Source organism: Narcine bancroftii, chromosome 10 (genome assembly GCF_036971445.1).
Source record: "Narcine bancroftii isolate sNarBan1 chromosome 10, sNarBan1.hap1, whole genome shotgun sequence".
NCBI classification, from domain to species: Eukaryota; Metazoa; Chordata; class Chondrichthyes; order Torpediniformes; family Narcinidae; genus Narcine; species Narcine bancroftii.
In genome coordinates, this window is record NC_091478.1 from 16,595,492 (window position 1) to 16,615,029 (window position 19,538).

The 19,538-nt window shown below is 38.4% G+C and overlaps 1 protein-coding gene across 1 annotated transcript; it reads left to right on the top strand.

Annotated features, from left to right (window-relative positions):
• The first annotated feature begins 19 nt into the window (after positions 1-19).
• LOC138743895 (pancreatic lipase-related protein 2-like) lies at positions 20-18,451 on the top strand. The gene is made up of 13 exons (XM_069899468.1): positions 20-98; positions 179-227; positions 1,130-1,284; positions 4,194-4,319; positions 5,786-5,920; positions 6,013-6,121; positions 9,713-9,832; positions 9,921-10,040; positions 10,188-10,306; positions 13,453-13,582; positions 13,678-13,789; positions 15,658-15,825; positions 18,342-18,451. Exons 1-13 carry the CDS (start codon positions 36-38, stop codon positions 18,412-18,414), a joined length of 1,479 nt encoding a protein of 492 aa, XP_069755569.1. The 5' UTR covers positions 20-35; the 3' UTR covers positions 18,415-18,451.
• The last annotated feature ends 1,087 nt before the right edge of the window (positions 18,452-19,538 follow it).

Consider the following 19,538-nt stretch of genomic DNA (forward strand, 5'->3'; position numbering starts at 1 on the left):
AAACAAGAGCGTGGTGTATATATACAGTACTGTATATGCATGCATGTTATTTAGAGCCTTCGTTTCATTGCTGTTGTCAAACTAAGGCATCTGCAAATGTAAATGGACCTGAATTTCTTAATATATTACTTTCAGTCAAGACAATTTTGTAACTGTTTCTTTGTAAATTTCTTTGCAGATGTTGTGGTTACTAATTGTAGCAGTTACTTTGGGCAATGCAGTAAAAGGTAAGAACAGAACAATAGAGATCGTTAGCAATATTCCCTGTAAAGAGATTGATAGTCTTTGTGTTATCAAATGTGTGTTCCGTACATCAAGAAAACAGCATCTTCTTTCTTGTACTTTGACTCCAAAAATGGTAAGATTTTTTGGTTTATTCTCGATGTTGCTCGAACCTCAAGATTTATCTGTCCATTTCAACATTACAATTATCTGTTGATGTTTTTGTCATAGACTGCACCAGTCAGCAGAGGAATTAAGTTGCAACAAAGTTATGCAATCACAATATATATCAGCAGTTTTAGCCTAGTCATACTTATATTTAAAATGTATAGATTTATTTGCGTGCATGTATTTGAGGTCCGAACACTCCTATTCCCCAGTACATCTTTTGATTCAATTTATGTTAGAAGTTCAATAAGTTTGGTTGGAAAGGAATGAAAATCCAAGAGTGATCGAGATCACATATCGAAAATTACAGTTTGTTGATCAGTGTCTGAAGGAAAAAAGGAACTTGGACTGATTATAAGACAATTCTTACCTTCAAAATGTCAATAGAACCTACTTTTATTCTTCAAATCTCTTCTGCCAGATAGATGGGCGTGTAGTTTTTTTTTCCCTCAGCCTGCAACCTTTATGCTATGGTTAACTATTTGAATTCATAACCTACTGAAGGAAAATACTACCTTCTGAGACTTGGCAGATGGGGAAAAAAAGATATTCAGTTGAAAATCAATCATCAAAGCAGAATTTTTTGTTTTTTTGATTTCCAATTTTGACAAATTTCCTTCATTCAGTTTACTTAGTAATCTAGAGTAAATTGATCTAAATGAGTAAAAGATTTTTAAAAAATTGCCTTTTATATATCCTATTTTGTGAAATTTGCTTATAAATTAACTCCTCTCTACAGCTGACGAAATCTGCTTCAACAGAATAGGCTGCTTCACTGACGATCCACCATGGGGTGGAACAAAGCAAAGGCCAATTAAAAGACTGCCCTGGTCTCCAGAGCATATTCATATACGTTTCTTGCTTTGGACAAGGAGGAACACAGCAAATTTTCAGGTTCCGTTAAAGTTATTATTCTCTTCAAAAAATTTAACACATTGTTATCATATCTCGTATCGTTTGGTGCAACGGCATTACAGCGCCAATGACCTGAGTTTGAATCTGGCACTGTCTGCAAGGAGTTTGACTGTTCTCCCTGTGTTGTGTGGGTTTGCTTCAGGTGGTCCGGTTTCCTCCTACCCTTCAAAACATGCAGGGGCTGTAGGTTAATTAGGGTATTTTGGTGGCACAGGCTTGTGGGTCAGAAGGGCTTGTAGGTCAAAAGGGCCTATACCTGTGATAGTACAGATTCTTTCACCAATGTGTATATGTACAGATTGTAGTGTAGGATGACTGTGACTGGCTGAGAGCATAGCCACACCTACTGGAAGGTCTTAAAGGATTGCTCCTAGCCAGACGAGGTCATTCTGGACTGGTTGACCTACTTGCGATATGCTCCAGTCTTTTAGTTAATAAAAGCCTTGGTTTGGATCAAAAAGTTTTTGGTTCTTTCGACACGCTCTACAATCCCCTGCTGTATGTCTACATTTTTAAAAAGAACAAATAGTCTACTCCTCACCTTCCTGAAGAACCTGAAATCACTGACTTATGGTCTCATTTAGTGCCTCCAATTCCTCAAACCTTCATTGTCAATACCAAAATATTGTGAAAGCCCTCCACACCTGACAACCAACAAGTTGGGTAATTGAGAGACAAAATGCTATTCAGATTTTCAGATTTTATTCAGAATGCAAGTGTGGAATTGCAAAAAGAGATGTTCATAATCTACACGTAAAGAAAGAAGAAAGAAATGTAAACAAACTGACTGTGCAATACAGAGAGGAAAAATAAACAAACAATAAAGTGCAAAAGTAAGGGTCCTTAAATGAGTCCCTGATTGAATTCAGTGAGAAGGAGTCTGATACTGGATGGGTCGCAGCTGTTCCTGAACCCGGTGGTGCAAGTCAAGTCTAGTAGCAGCTATATCTCTTTCCCGATGGTGGCAGTGAGAACAGAGCATGTGCTGGGTGTCAGGGATCCTTGATAATTGCTGCTGCTCTCTGATGGCAGTGTTCCCCTTAAATGTTCTCAATGGTGGGGAGAGTCTTGAATGTGATGTCCTGGGGGGGTGTCCTTTTGCAGGGCTTTAGCTCGAGGGTATTGGTGACCCCCATACCAGACTGTGATGCAGCCGGTCAGCACACCTTCCACCGCATATCTGTAGAAATTTGCCAGAGTTTCCGATGTCAAACCAAACCTCTGTAAGGAAGTAGAAGCACTGATGTGCTTTCTTCACGATGCCATTAGTGTGTTGGGTCCAGGAATACTCCGAGATAGTGACGCCCAAGAACTTAAATTTACTCACCCTCTCTACCTCTGATCCCTCAATGATCACTGGATCGTACACCTCTGGTTTTCCCTTCAGTGCTCCAGTTAAATTGCAAGGAGCAGGACTTGTCGAAAACTTACCTGAAAACAGTACCACCAGCATCCCCATCCTCGACTCCACCTGGCCATTGAGCTGCATCCCTGACAATGTAGACATGTTGAAATATTAATATTATTGCCACCTCCTTAAATTATAGAGTAGGACCAAAACTTCAAAGTTTGAGTCGCTGCAAAGATGATATCAGCCAAATGTAACATCTGGATCTAAATTGGATGGGCAGAGACAACGAGCTTTGACAAAGAACTTGAATTTGTCACTCAGAAATCATTGTAATTTATGCAAATAATCCTGATCTTTAATTTAAAATGACAGTGACATTCTTTGAACCACATCAGGCAACAGGAGCGAGACATAACCTTCATCATGTAACTCCACCTCCCCCTTAAATTTTCATATTACAGCTACCATTATTATTACCATTGGCCTCACCAGGAACCGTTCCATCGACTTATTGAAAGTTTTATTTCATTCTTACCTCGCAGCTCTTAAATATGTGAAAGATACCATAAAAATATGATCAAGTATGATCAGGTTTCTGGTACTTTTTTACATGCTCTTTGGTTGTGTGATCGGTTACAACAATTTTGGAAAGGTATTCAATCTGTATTTAATAATCTTCATTTTGTATTAGACCCTGATATATTTTTATTAGGGAATATGCAATCGTTGATTGATTTAGAATTAGATAATTACCAGATCTCTTTTATTTACTTAGCGCTGGCAGTGGCCAAGAAATGTATTGTCTTTAGATAGGTGGTATTCAGAGATGAAGTTTTGTTTGGTTATGGAAAGAATATCTTTTTCTATACGAGATAAGATGTCTTTTTATGAGTTAAGTGGACCCCATTTATTGATTATATACAATTTAAATAAGTTTGAATTAATCATTTTTTTTTCTTTAAAAAAAACTTTTTTTATTATATATTTTTTCTATATATATGTTTTCTTTTTTTTTGTTTTTTTTATTATTTGGTTTTTTTTTTCGTTTAAGTTCTTTTTGTTTTTGTTTTTTCATATATATTCTTATATAATAAAAACTTTTTGGATTAATAATTAATACTTATTTAATTTTTTTTGTTTTTTTTATATATATTAATCTTTTTTAAGATTTCTATTTTTAATTTTTTAAATTATACTAATAGTATTAATTCTTCACTCTTTATCGTGGGGGTGGGGAGGGGGGGGTTTAGGGGTTAAAAATAGGTTTTTTTTAGTCTTAGTTTTTAGTTGTTAGGGGGAGATGCCGAGATTGGTATTGTATTAACTATGTTACTTTGTACTTGTATTACTTTATTTTGTATTTTTTCTGTATGTGAATTACTTACTTTTTTCATATGTTAAAATTAATAAATAAAGTTTCAAAAAAAAATATATGATCAAGCGTCATTGAAAGATGCAATTAAGAATTTAAAAGTGAAGTTGTTTTGCATGATGGTGTATAAAACTCTCATTCCAATCCAGTTTACTTCCTCTACAGGAAATTTCTGGAGTAAATCCATCAACAATTGAAAGCTCGAATTTTGACCCAACCATAAAAACTCGGTTTGTAGTTCATGGATATATTGATAAGGGAGAAGAATCATGGCTGACTGACATGTGCAAGGTACAAGTACAATATTCAAGATGTGAGCATATGTTAATATTATCTTTTGTAGTAAATATCCAAATGAATTTTAATCAGCTTCTTAGTAAATGTATGTTTATTTATTCCTTATTCAGGATGCAGGTAATGCTGGGAAAAGCAGTATTTAATGCCTATCTGTTTTTTGCCCTTGAGAATTTGGCAGTGAGCTGCCTTCTTGAACTGCCGTATTTCATTTAGTGCTCATTGCCAATGGGAACGGAAATCCACTGTTGAGACCCAAAGAGCAGTGATATGTTTTCAAGCCAGTGTGGAAGGGAAACCTGCTATAGGTTTGTTAAGTACAGCTGGAATAGACTGGAGTATTAACTGCAGTGCATTTTGTATAGGACATATCTTGCGCAATACATTGGAGAGAATGAATGTTTAGAATTAATCCCTTTTCAGCTATGCCACCCCCACCCACCCCCAGAACCCTGCTCAAAGTTGATGGAACCACTTCCTTGTGAAGCAGTCAAGTTTTGGTTTTTTCCATACTTCTCCCCTACCGTCTACATAAAAACATTAAATGTTACGTGAGGTGTAAAGGAAACAAGGCTTTTACTTAAAGGTTCTGCGACCCATCAGGTGGGGGGGGGGGAGGAGGTGGGTAGCATAGGATCCCATTGAGAATGGCTGGCTTAAAATGGTGAATGCAGGTCTTGTTCCAATGGTGATACTTTTTCCCTCCTCTGGGTCAATCTCCTTTAAAATATTCATATCCTGCAAGGTATATTTTTTGTTTTTCACTAAGATCTCTGGTCCCTGCTTTTTAACCTGCATCTCCAGATTCCCTTTGTCTTTCCTCCTTCTAATACCCTGTTCCTCTTTTAATGCTCTCTCTGTCATATCTTCGATTATTTCCCTCTACCCTATTATGATTATCTCCCTGACTTCATCCTCCTATTTAACACCTCCAACTGGCAAACATCTCCCAGATCATATCCTTGAAAGACCCCTTCGCTCCCTGATCTCTCTAATAATAGAAAGTGATTGTCTCCCCAAATCATCTCCTCAATTTAACCTGCCCTCGCTCTCTCTCTCTCTCTCTCTCTCTCTCTCTCTCTCATGCTGCATACCTGCTGCATGACCAATCCTTCTCTTCCAGTTGATTTCACCATGGGACCTTTATTCCAAAACCTGCCGGTGATATTTTTCCCCTCTTGTAATGTTCTGCAGCCCAATTTCACTCCACCCTGACTTCATTTACTTCCGCACTATCTGCTTCCCAACTGCATGATATCTAGTTTACACAATCACAGGAGGTCAAAGCAGAAAGTCCTTGGTGAGCATTTCTGATGCATGGCCCATTCTAGCCTTGGGTCTTGCGCTCAATAGAACATCTCTTTAGAAGTGCACAAAAAACTGGAGTAAGGACCATCTGTCATATCGTCTTAACATGTTTTTTCAGGTAAAATTGCATTTATTGTTATTGATCTATTTCTAAGGCAATGTTTGAAGTGGAAGATGTGAATTGCATTTGTGTGGACTGGGTACGTGGTTCAAGAACTTTATACGATCAAGCTTCGAACAACGTTCGGGTTGTTGGTGCAGAAATTGCCTATCTAATTGGTGTATTAGAGGTAATGTTAAACTTATGGAAGGATTACAATACATTGTGTTCCAAGAGGAATGGAACTGTTGCATTAAAATCTACATGTTTGTGTGTGAATAGAAAAATTTTAACCACTCTCGTTCCGAGACTCATATCATTGGACACAGCCTTGGCAGCCATGTTGCTGGAGAGGCAGGGAAACGCATTCCAGGGGTTGGAAGAATCACAGGTAAATGTCTCAGCAGTCAATTACTCTGTGTTATTCATTTTCGATGTTTCCATTAAAAATGTAGAGTGGAATCTGAGAGTTTTCCTTTAAGTTATGTAGCCTGTTTCCTACCCTGAACTTGAAATATTTTCCCCAAAGGAGTTCCTTTGACAGCAACAAAAGAAGATCATGTTTTTGTGCCAAGAGTTGTTGTTCAGTTGTCTGTGCATAGTAGATGAGGGCTGTCACTCTCATTTTGTCTGTTGACGCATCTCTAAGAGTAGACAGATAATTAGCCAAAGCGGTTTGTTCAAAAGTCAGCAAAAATGTCAGGCATCACTTTAAAAGGCCTAGAGAATTCAATGATATAAAAATGTAGATATTCTGCTGTGCTATTGGAGTTTGATTTGGGTCGAGTTGAGAATCAAAGTGTTTTGCATCTTCCAATTTTAATGATTCTGTGTGAAGTAAATTTGGAAAGTGTCGATATAGGTTCCAGTTGGCACTGTAAAATTATCCATGAATTGGCAGTAATTGGCATCCTGACAAAGAGATGAAGGCTCTGATGACAACTGCCATCGAATTGGTACTCCTGCTGGGAGTGCACAGTACGATTGAGTACAAGAACTTGTCAAAGTTGCACATTCCACAGTACAGAATGAAAATTCTGCTGTTGCAGAGCTTCCATTGAAGTCGATGGAAATGAATTTAACAGCAGAGTGTAGAATAGTGAGATGAATTTCTAAGCACTTCTATCTAAGTTAGAGTTCATATTGAAGGTTGACTGATTAGAAACATATCACCGATCTACTGATTATTTCTAGCATTTTGTTTCTTATTATACAAATGATGGATGAAAAAAATAGGTGGGTGGGTTATCAAGTTTTTAGATCAAGGAATGATTGATGAAATAGTGGACAGTGAGGAGGAGTGGTTATCAAAGGTTTTCTTTCCACCCACATACCATGTATGTGATCCCTATGCCATAAGGACTCTGTGATTAGTAAGGGATTACTTAAGGTGGTATGTGAGTGGAAAGAAAATGTTTGAAAACCACTGGTGTCGAGGGTTATCAAAGAATACAACAGAATAGAAATCAGTTACACATATGGGCAGAAAGAGAACAGATGGAGTTTAACCTGGGCAAGTGTGAGGAGGTGCACTTTGAGAGAGGAAATATAAGTGGAATATACATGGTTGGTTAATGGAATGGCTCTTAGTGGCATTGATGTGCAGAGAGAGAGAGAGAGATCTGGGGCTCCAGGTCCAGAGATCATTGTTAAGTTGCCACACAAGTAGACATGGTGGTAAAGAAGGTTTATAGAATGTTTGACTTAATTGGGCAGGGCATTCTGTAAGAAAATAAAGAGGTAATATTGCAGCTGCATAAAACTTTGGTTAGACCACATTTGGAATGTGTGCAATTCCCTGTTGCCACAAACAATAATTTTTATTAATAACACTTCTTACGTAACTCTAAACTCCACTCATTCTAGGGATAAACAATTTTAGAGTGAGGAGAAAAATTCCTGAGCCAAAAATTACAACTATAGCCCAAATTGAGATAGAATAAATGCTTCTTCTTGTTTACGGTCCCCACTGCCTTGTACATCCACAGCTCCACAGTGCACAGATTGGCGATAAGTTCTGAGAATAATACAATTAACATAGAACAGGGAAACACAGGAGCAGGCCCTTCAGCTCACATGACTGTGCTGTACATGAATCTCAAATCAAACTAAAACCATCCTGCTTTCATCTGATAGATACTGTGTGTGTGTGTGTGTGCGTGTGCGTGTGTGTGTGTGTGTGTGTGTGTGTGCCTATATATATATATACATATATATATATGTGTGTGTGTGTGTGTCTGTGTGTGTGTGTATATATATTTATATATATATATATATATATATATATATACATATATATATATATGTATAAAATGTTCTGTGTGTGTGTGGCAAAACCCAAACCATTACAGTTTAAGCTTAATTCTGAAGAGATGATTTTAAAGTTCAGTCTCAGAAACATTTTGTGTTGAAACTCAGTCTTTATTGCTGTTCAAAAGCAATTATGGAGTGCGTGTGAGGCATCAGACTTTACTGTAAAGTTGTTTTCAAAGAATTGTTTACTCATACGAATGATTTTCTTCTCTTGTATGGAAATTTCAGAGCTTGTTTTTTTTTCCACGATGTTTTCACAAACCCAGGCAAGGGTTTCATGAAGCAGCCATGTAGAAATGGACACGATGAATCTGTCCTTTTTTCAAAGAGACAGCTGAAGAGGCTAAAATCTTTCTAACCATTTTTTTTAGTGTTCCTCCTTTCCAAAAAAGAACACAGGCACCCTTCACTGCATTTCAATCCTGTGTGATTTATAGGATGGTCAAGAACCTTCCTCTGGTTTCAAAATGACTCTGTTTTAGTAATATTTTCTCTGAAAATGTCTTTAATCATGTGACATGACATCATTAGTGTCTTTGAAATTTCATCTCTTTCAAAAGTATGAGTGAATATGACTCCGAATTGTCCTCTGAACCAGCCATCAGAATGACTATGTGTGCACACTGATGCTTCTGAACAAACACCTATTGTTTTGAGTTTTCAATGGAGAACTGTCATCAGACTTTTATGACTGATTACAGCTTTGAATTAGCAGTCACACTGTCTCTTTAAGGAAACAGGGTTCCAGCAGAACAATAAATAAGCAGACAAATGGTCTCCAAGATCTGCCAGCTACCATTTCAAAGGATTCTCTGAGTGTGTGTCTGTATGCCCCTGAATCCAACCCACAAAATAACTTTACTAAGAAATATATATTTTATAACTAAAGATTAATAATAACACAATTCTGTCACAAAGAGGTTCATCTGGATATGCCTGGTTTGGGGGGTATGAGCTTTGGGAAGAGATTGGACAAACTTGTGTTGTTTTCTCTGCTGTGTAAGAGGCTGAGGGGAGACCTCACAGATGTGTGTAAAATTATGAGAGGCACTGAAAAGGTGGACAAAAATTTTTGGCCAGGGCAAAAAAAAGTCACGCATTAGAAGACCTGTGTTTAAAGAGCAGGAGGGGGAGTATAAATGAGATGGGTGAAGCAAGTATTTTACACAGCGGTGCATGCCTCAAATGGGCTGCCATGCGTAGTTATGGAGGAAGCAGATACTGTAGTAGCTAGATACATGAACATGAAGGGGGTGGAGGAATATCTATCAGATGAAAGCAGGATGGTTTTAGTTTGATTTGAGATTCATGTACAGCACAGACATGTGAGCTGAAGGGCCTGCTCCTGTGTTTCCCTGTTCTATGTTAATTGTATTATTCTCAGAACTTATCGCCAATCTGTGCACTGTGGAGCTGTGGATGTACAAGGTAGTGGGGACCGTAAACAAGAAGAAACATTTATTCTATCTCAATTTGGGCTATAGTTGTAATTTTTGGCTCAGGAATTTTTCTCCTCACTCTAAAATTGTTTATCCCTAGACAGAGCATCTGGGTTTAAGGTGTAAAAATAAGTGCATTCTACGTGTAATAATATTCAACATAAAAATAAGCATAATTGCCATGAAAAACTTGCTTTCACTAGGGTTCACCAATGTATTTTCCACAATAGGTCTTGATCCAGCCAAGCCGTTTTTTAAGAATACACCTTTAGAAGTCAGACTGGATCGTTCTGATGCACTGTTTGTTGATGTCATCCACACTAATGGTGCTCCGCTGATCCCTTATATCGGTAGGATTTTCTGCAGACTCTCATGGAATAATTAAGCCATTGCTGTTTTTTTTGGTGCTTTCTAATTGTAAATGAATTAATATGATAGGTTTTGGACTGCTGGATCCTGCTGGACATCTTGACTTCTATCCAAATGGTGGAGAGTTAATGCCAGGATGTGACAAAAATGTTGTTTCAACAATCATTGATATTAACGGCATTTGGGAAGGTATGAGAATTTTCTTGCAGAGTACATGTTTCAGACCATCAATATTACTATTCATATCTTGTAATATTCTTTTATTTAATTAGAACTTCTTGCTTATTGATGTATTTCCTGGAATAAATTGTACAATTTTTTTGAATCTTTTTAAAGGCACCCGTGACTTTGCAGCATGTAACCATTTACGGTCATATAAATATTACACAGAGAGCATCAGAACCAAAGATGGATTCATAGGAATTCCATGTGATAGCTACAATATTTTTACATCCGTAAGTTACTTATTTCTCCAACCACGTGAATCTGTAAAGAGTTATTTAGTTGCAGGACTAGAAATATAGCTGGCCACCATCATAGTGGCACAGTGGATAGCATTTCTGCCTCACGGCTCCAGTGACCTCACTTGTGACCTTGCCCATTTAGAGTTTGGATGTTTTCCAAGTATTTCCCATTCCCTAGATCCCTTCCACATCCCGTAGATAAACTCATTGGTTCAAAGTTCAAATTTAGTTTCAGAGTGCATACATGACATCATACATACAACCCTGAGATTCTTTTTCTTGTGGGCCAGGCAGAATTTCCACTTATCGATAGAAGAGGCAGGTTAATAGATTAATATAAATTATTCTAGTATAGGTGGTTGGTAGAAGATATGGGGAGCATTGAAAGGTGTGTGAGAGGGAATAGGTTACTGGAAAATAAATGGATAAATGGTATTGTTCTAGCATAAATTTGATGGGCCAAACAGCCAGCTTTTATTTCAAGGAAACTGAATATTATAGTTTTGGTACACTGGACCTTTTAATGCTCTAGCCCTCAGTTAGGATCAAGTGATCAAGAGCAAATTTCAATTCCCAGATTTTATAATTAGATCTTAACAAACCTCAAACACTTTTCAGACATTTCTTTTGTTTCTGGAGAAATATGAAAACAATAATGTAAAGTAGATCTTTGATCAGATTTTGAGTGAAGAGCATTGCCCTGATTTCAATTATTCATTAGTTTGAATTAACTCACCATATCATCATATCACATCAGGGAGATGGGCGTAAGATTCTTTGAATTAAGAACGTTGTCCGCAATTGGAAAGTCTACTAAGATCTTTTGCTCAAAGTTATCATTTTTTCTTTAGTCAAGAAACCATATTAGATTCAAAATGATTAATTATTTGAGGACCCAACTTCTGCACTCTTGTAAGTTATGTGAATGTAAAATATTTTGCTGGACGAAGCAAGCAATAATTTTTCATTCTAAAGCTCTTCCACTCCTTCATGAATCACATTTTATTTATGACTGTTATGACATTAGAGGCAGCAGTTTGGAAATTATAACTGGGGTTTTGCCAAAATTTTTTATGCATCTGTGAGGGTGCGCAGGATTGGGGAGGGGGATAGTTGCTGTGGGGGCTTGGTAAGGATCTATTTATGCCCCAGAATTTTTCTTTTTGGGAAGAGTTCAGGAAACTGTGGCAGAAGGCTAGAATGAGGAAAAGTATACTGGGATAGTCCTAAGTCCCAATGGAACTTCTCCCTTCTGAGAGTAGATTTTCAGGAGGTGCATCAAGGAAATCATAATTAGTCCCAGGCAAAACCTTCAAAGGCCCTCTCTAGTGTTCCTTGAGGGTGAAGAGGAACAATTTTTTTTACTTCCCTTTTCATTGAGGATTTTGACTTCCCCAATGTGGAGGCAGAGTGTTGCTCAGAATTTCAGGTCCAGACAATGTTGCTGTGCCTTGGATATACAGGTACAAGCTGCCTGTCCCAGGACGACTGTGAACTTCCACTGGATGTGGAAGAGGATCTACAGCTTTCTGCAAGGCTGCGCCTTAACGTCAAACTTCCACCTATCTCCATTATAATTGTGGGTGCATTCTTATTTGAGCAACTTTTATTTTATTTCACTTTAATGCTACTTGATGGCAACATGTGCCTGAGTATAAACTCACTGACTGTCTATTTTGTCAACAGCAGACTAACCTTTTGGTGCATTGGCTAAGAAATTGGTTGACACCATCTTGTTACATATTAAATGGGTTCTGGTTTCATATTAAATTGAGACTTAATTACTTTAGGAGGTGAATAGAGGACTGGCTGTGAGGAGTCAGTTATTAAGTGTCCTGTTGTCCCAGTGATGAGAAACAAGTATGAATGCAACTATTATCTCCTTCCATGTTCAAAACAGGCTTTGGTGCTTTTCTGGGCATCTAACAATCTATTTTAAGCTGTATGAATTCCTTAATTAATAGACCCTTCTTTTGATCTTTCCCCTCATACTTCTTTATGAAACCATGCCCACTTTTTGGTTGTCTCTGCAAATCCTTCAGTTGCAGGGTATTCATTCATGAGGCCCTTTGATGACATTAACCTGACAGTGATCTCAGCCCCAATGCAAAAGGTGCATGACTTCCTGCTACTTACCTGGGCTGCTGCATTTGCAGCCCATCTTTGCCTTTCCTAAATTGTCATTCTAATTTTCAAACTCTGGTTGCCCAGGATCTAATAACACTGAAATCATCTGTACCCACATATCATGGTTACATGATATGCTCTGAGGCATGTAAACTAGTACAAACCATGCCAGTGGAATTTTTGAGAATGGTCTGCAACATCATAGCACTTATATTAAGTTTTTGTATTTCTAAAAATATTTGCATGCAACATATGATAAGATATACCATCGAATATTATTTTGGCACAAATGTTCATTGTACTATAGGTACGACAAACTTCATCACCATCTTCATATGTTGCTCCACTGAACCAGATTTTCCCATGAAAAACCTGTCAGAGGTTTAATATTTAACTATCATTTCTAAAGGTTGAAGATTTTCTATAACAGTGGTTCTCAACCTTTTTCTTTCCACTCACAGACCACTTTAAGTAATTCCTGTGCCATAAATGCTCTGTGATTAGTAAGATATTGCTTAAGGTGGGATGTGAGTGGGAAGGGAAGGTTGAAAATCACTGCTCTAGACCCAATTGTTACTGAAACATTTTGCTTGAGAAAAATTGTCATTGGTGCATTTCCTTTGGAGTTCTGAAACCGTGCACATAACGAGTCAATCAGGTACAATACCACTTTATGTATTCCCTATGCTATAGGTGCTCTGTGATTAGTAAGGGGTTGCTTAAGGTGATATGTGGGTGGAAAGAAAAGGTTCGAAAACCAGTTCTAATTGTACCTAACTGACTCTTTATATGCACGGTTTCATAACTCCAAAGGGAATGGAGCACTGATAGTATAGGGACTACTTAAAGTGGTATGTGAGTGGAAAGAAAAAAGTTGAGAACCACTGTTTTAGATTTTTTATTAAAACTAGATTAAGTTGTCTTCTGGTTTTGTGGACCGATTATAAATGTAAAATAAAGAAAGGTATTTGCCACTGAAGAGACATTCATGATGTGTTTGCCTTCGGAAGGGGAATTGTTTCCAGTGCCTACCAGAAGGCTGTCCATTAATGGGTCACTATGCTGATACGTTTCCTCGTGGAAATGCCACTGGAGAGCCCAAATTTTATCTGAACACTGGTGATGCAGCAGCTTTTGCACGTATGTATATCTTTAGGTTTTTAAGATTGTTTTAAATGTATTAATTCACGAGAAGGCAAATGCAATAAAATTCCTCAATATAATCTTCCAAACAGGCTGGAGATACAGGGTTTCAGTTAAAATTACCTGCACCCGGGAAATTAAAGGATTCTTCAAGGTGGCTTTATATGGTCCCAATGGAAACACACAACAGTATCAAATTGCACAGTAAGTTTCTGATTATAGCAGGAGGCAATTATTTAAGTGTTGTAAATATTACATATTGGCAATAAAACTAACATTTATCTTTGTAATTTTCATAATTTAAAACGTGCTTTTATGGTGTGAACTTTCAGATCCAGATTTCAGATTTATTGTCCAAGTATATACTCAACATCACATTCAACCAACCCTGAGATTCTTTTTCCTCCGCAAGGCAGAATTACCACTTCTTGGTAATGCAAAAAAAAACTGTACACAATGTACACATGTAAACAAATAAAGAAATGTAAACAATTGTGCAATACAGAGAGGAAAATAAAGTGCAAAAATAAGAATCATTAAATAAGTGCCTGATTGAGTTTATTGTTGCGGGTAGCAGTTGTTCCTGAACCTGGTGGTGTGGGTCTTGTGGTACCTAGACCTCTTTGCTGATGACACACAGAGTGTGTGCTGGATGGTGTGGACTTTGATAACAATATTTTTTGTACATCCCAATCAGTGAATGTTCCTTGCAATTGTATCACTTACCAGGCCACTTGAGATGAAATTCGCCACAAAGTGGAGAAGATGTGAACTGAACTGATGGAGACTGAGAAATTTCTTTCACTGAAGGGAACAAGACAGTGGTTCTCAACCTTTTTTTCCACTCACTTACCACCTTAAGTAATCCCTTACTGACCACAGAGCACCAATACGATCCTATGGCAAACTTAAGGTTGAATGCAAGTGGGAGAAAAAAAAGTTGAGAACTACTGGCATAAGTGATCCAATTTGCTTTTCACAACAATCCATTTTCATTTGCTCTCTGATGCCATTTTATGTACTTCCATTGTTACCTGGGTGGAGTTTTTGTCGTAATTCATCAGCCTCCTTCCATATGCCAAAATCCTAGAGAAATGGTCAAAGTATCCAGTAGATTGGGGAATCTGCTAACATTTTATTCCAGTAAATGTAGGGAATCCTACGACTTTTTTTGGGGAAAAGTATCAGTCCACATTTACACAAAATGACTGGAAAGACTCTGCAAGTTATGCAATGTTCTTCATGTAGCAAACGTAAAAATACTGTATATACTCGTATAATAGTCGAGATTTTTGAACCAATTTTTCAGGTCAAATTTGAGGAGGGGTTGACTTTTACACGGGTCATACTTTTAACTGCGGTAAGTACCTGCGTCATTCAAGGAATCAGGAGCTCGGATGGGAGGGGAAGGGAGGAGCCTAGGAGAGAGTCTGTGACATCAGGAGCTCATGTGGAGAGGGGGAGCGGCCAGGGGAAGGGCCCGCAGTCAGGGCATTGGGAGGTTGGATGGGCGGGCGGCCGGGGAGAAGATCCACGGTCAGGGCATCGGGAGTACGGATGGGCCATCGGTGAGTTGGCAGCTCAGATGGACTGGTGGACAGGGTCAAAAATAGGGGGTTCAACCTTTACATGAGTCATATTGAAAACTCGTGAATTTTGAGCCATAAAGGCTGGGTCGACTATTAAACGGGATCGGCTATTACACGAGTATTTACAGTAAATCATCAATGTTTTGGGCCTGAGCCCTTCATCCAGGTACGAGCAGAATGCAGTCAAGCACCTGAGTAAAATGGTGGGGCAAGGATCAAGAGGAGGAGCACAGGCAAGAGGTCATAGACAGCCAGGTGCCTGTCTGCGTTTTGCTCATCCCCAGTGAAGGGCTCAGGCCCAAAACGTTGTTTACGTATCTCTGTCTTTGCTCAGAAAGAATGCTGTGTGACTTGCCGAGCTCCTCCAGGATTTTTGTTTTTGTTAAACAAGAAAATTTGCAGATACTGATGATAGTTAACTTAATATCAGCGCACTTTACTTGGTTCAACTTCGGACTCAGATGAATATATTTTGATTTGCAGAGATCTGTTGAAGTCTGAAAAGGAATTCACAGCAGACATTGATGTGGACAAAGACGTAGGGGAGGTCACTAAAGTCAAGTTTATCTGGAATAATAAATTACCCAATCTTTTTGGGCCAAAAATTGGAGCAGAGACTATTACTGTTTTAAGAATATATGATCAGAAAATGTAAGTACCTGTACACATTTATTAAATATGTATGACTTTTCAATATTCGTTTAGACATTTTGACTGTACTATACAGAATGCTGTACATCCAGATAGAGACAGCTGCGCACTAGATGTCAAAATGATGTTAAAACAGGGTTTAATGCTGATAAGTTTAGACATCTTTCCTGTTCACCATTATATGAATAATTATTATTATTGGATGATTGAAATCCCCAACACCCTTCTAATATCATTAAATATGCTGGAGCTCCATTGCTGAATACTAACGTGTTTCTTTAAAATCTTGATACACTGCCCAGTACTTCTGGCATTCAAGTCAGACATCCATTAAGTACGTTTCCTGAAAAAAGTGAAAAATTTTGCAATATATTGAAGATAGCAGGCTTTTGAACATGCAGCTGATTTTAAAAATCTGTGTTGCCAAATCCAATAGCTTGAATGAAGTGATGTTCAATATTTTAAAGTACCAGAGTTAAGCTGAAGCACTTGAGGTTAACATTGAGAATGAAATTGCAAAGAAAGGTCATTCAGAAATAAGAGGCAGTGCAACTTCTTCCTCCTTTGAACCTCTCTATTAGATGCTTAATTCTTTTTGAATGATGCCGGAGTGCTTTGTTCCTCGATATTACCCTCAGCGCAAGTTGACCATCGATCCACCTCTGCTTGCAGATGTGCAGTTTTTTTATCGTCTTTAAATTTTTATCAGCTTTAAATTGAACTTGAGCATCAAATCTTGAATAGAATTTCTTATCAACACCAGGGAAAAATACAAGTTCAAAGTTCAGATTTATTGTCAGAGTACATTGATTCTATCACATTCAACCCTAGGATTCTTTATCCTGTGGGCGAGGCAGAATTACCACATAAAAAGATACGTATGCATGTAAACATATAAAGAAATATAAACAAACTGCAATGCAAAGAGGAAAAAAAATCAATAAAGTGCAAAAGTAAGAGTCCTTAAATAGCCCCTGATTGAGTTTGTTGTTGAGGAGTCTGATGGTGGAGGGGAAGCTGCTCTTCCTGAACTTGAGGCTGTGCATCTTGTGGACTTATATCTCTTTCCCAATGGTAGCAGCAAGAGCAGAGAATGTACTGGATGATTGCTGCTGCTCTCTGACAGCAACATTCCATGTAGATGTTCTCAATGGGGGGGGTGGGGTGGGGAGGGGTGCAGGGAGAGTTCTGCCTGCGATGTCCACCACGTTTGCAGGACTTTCCACTTAGGGGTACTGGTGTTCCCCACTCAGGTAATCAGTCAAGGTGTTCCTTACTGAAAGTGAGTGAGATGCCTATTAAATCTCAACTTCAGTTCTACCCATTTAAAGTCTCATCTTTCACAAAGACCTTACCCTGTGGCTGCAGGAAGTACCACACTGATGCCCACACCTCCTCCCTCACTGCAGTCCTTTCAAGTGAAGCAACACTTCACTTGAGAGTGATCTACTGCATTTGGTGCTCCCTTTGTGGACTTCTCTACATTGGAGATACTGGGTGAAGATTGGGAAATCACTTTGCTGAGAACTTTCAATCCCATATTCGCATGTCTGCCCATGGCCTCATGTTCTATCCCACACAAGACCACTCGTAAATTGGAGGAACAATGCTTGACTTTCCATCTGACCACTCTCCAACAGGTTGACATTTCTCTGGTTTCTGCTAACCTACTCTCTATTCACCTCTTTTCCCCTTGACTTCTTTTCCCTTTGTCTTCTTTTCCCTTAGCTCTCTACCACCTTTCCTCTCTATTCACTGAGCCATCCCTCCTCCCTCTGTTTGCTGCTTTGCTCTCCCTCCCTTATCCATCTGTAACTTCCTGCCTTTGGGACTCACCCTACTCATCTTCCTCCCCCCCCCCCACCACCATTTTGTTCAGGCACCTGCCAACATTTTTCCATACCTCAAGCCTGAAACATTGGTTATGTTTGACCTGCTAAAGTTTCTGCAGCATTGTGTTTTCACAAAGACCACTTTCTCTCACTGTTTTTAGAGTATTGATCAAGCAGAGACAGATAAAATGGAGGAAAGTTCTGCTGACAGCTGCAGGATAATTTTGGTGCTCATTTGAATCCCATTGCTCATTTTAAAATCAGGCCCTAAAACCACGTAAAGAACATGGCCTAAATCTGATCAGAACAACATTGGAAAATGCATGAATGAGTTTTAGCAATTGTGCCGTAGATATTCCATCTGGGGAACCATTACAAACACTAAATATTTATGATCTTTGTTCATTCACTTAATATTATGAACGCCACATTCATCTAAGTATACGGCTTCCAAATAAATTGCTCCAATCTCACCAAAGCAATATAATTAGAATCCTCATAAACAAGGCACCTGTTTATTTACTGTTTGAGTCACAATTCTGATTGATGTTACAAGAATACATTTAAACAGTCATATACTATTTTAGAGTACATCTTTGGTCAGGTTGATCAAATCAAGAAATGTTGATGTTTAATGTATATAAAATTCATTTATTTATTCTAAGAGACTTTTTTATTTTTCAGCTTTACATTTTGTGGTTCTGGAGGCGAAGGTGAAGATATTCTACAAACTGTTTTGCCTTGCTCAAATTCTTAAAAAAATTGTTCTCATAATTTGACTGGATGGAAATAAAGGTCGTAAGTTATAGTTTGAATTATGGGTTGCTTTGCTTTTCTTTGAGTATACTGGGCCACAGCGTATCTCCATACTTGTACTCACCTGCTCTGGATATAGAAGACCCACCTCATGGGCTCAAAAATGACCTAGACCTCCAGGACTATGGTCTGACGATGACAGGGTAGCTGACCTCGAGTGAGGAGGCCCCCACCACAGAAATATTCTTGAACATTTTGACTTCTGGAAAAGCCCTCCCCCCATCTTTGCCAGATGTAAAATGTGTAAATTATTTTATAAATATTTCTGGCATTCGTAGGTTGAAAACTTATTAAAAGTGAATGATATGGTTTTAAAATATTTAGAAAAATACCAAAAACAGTTAATGTCTCAATTATTATAATTATAAAAATTGTATTTATTCGATTTCTCCAGCACAATGCTTGGCAACATCAGTGAGATTTGTTCCTGTTCTGACAGATTTGGCATTCTGAATTCATAAGGCCCAGACATCTAGATTTTATAGAACACTTGGTCATTTCTTGGATCTACTGCCATTACATGGTTACCCATGTCTTAATATGTGGCCCAACTATCATCCCACAACTCTGTAGTGGAAAGAGTGGAGCACACCAAATTATTTGGAGTACACTTAACTAGTGACCTATTGTAGACACACAACATCTCCTCACTTGTCAGGAAAGTGCAACAGCAACTGCACCTCCTGAGAAGACAGAAGCGGGCAAGGCGTCTGGCCCCCATAATGTCAACCTTCTACAGGAGCTCTACTGTCGTCCTGGTTGGCTGCATCATAGTTGCTGCAGAGAAATGGATCAGAGGTCATTCCACAGGGCCAAAAATGTGTCAGAGAGGATCACTGGAGTCTTCCTCCTGCCCCCCACCCCACCAAACATTTGAAGTGATCTACCAGGATTGTTGTCTGAAGAGGGCCTGCAAAATCATCGAGGACTCCATCTTGCCCCGCTCACAGCATCTTTCAGCTGCCCCTGTCAGGAAAGAGATGCAGGAAGATCGGAGCCAGCACCACCAGGTTAAGGAACAGCTTCTTCCTATGGATAGTGAGAATGCTGAACAATCAAATGAAC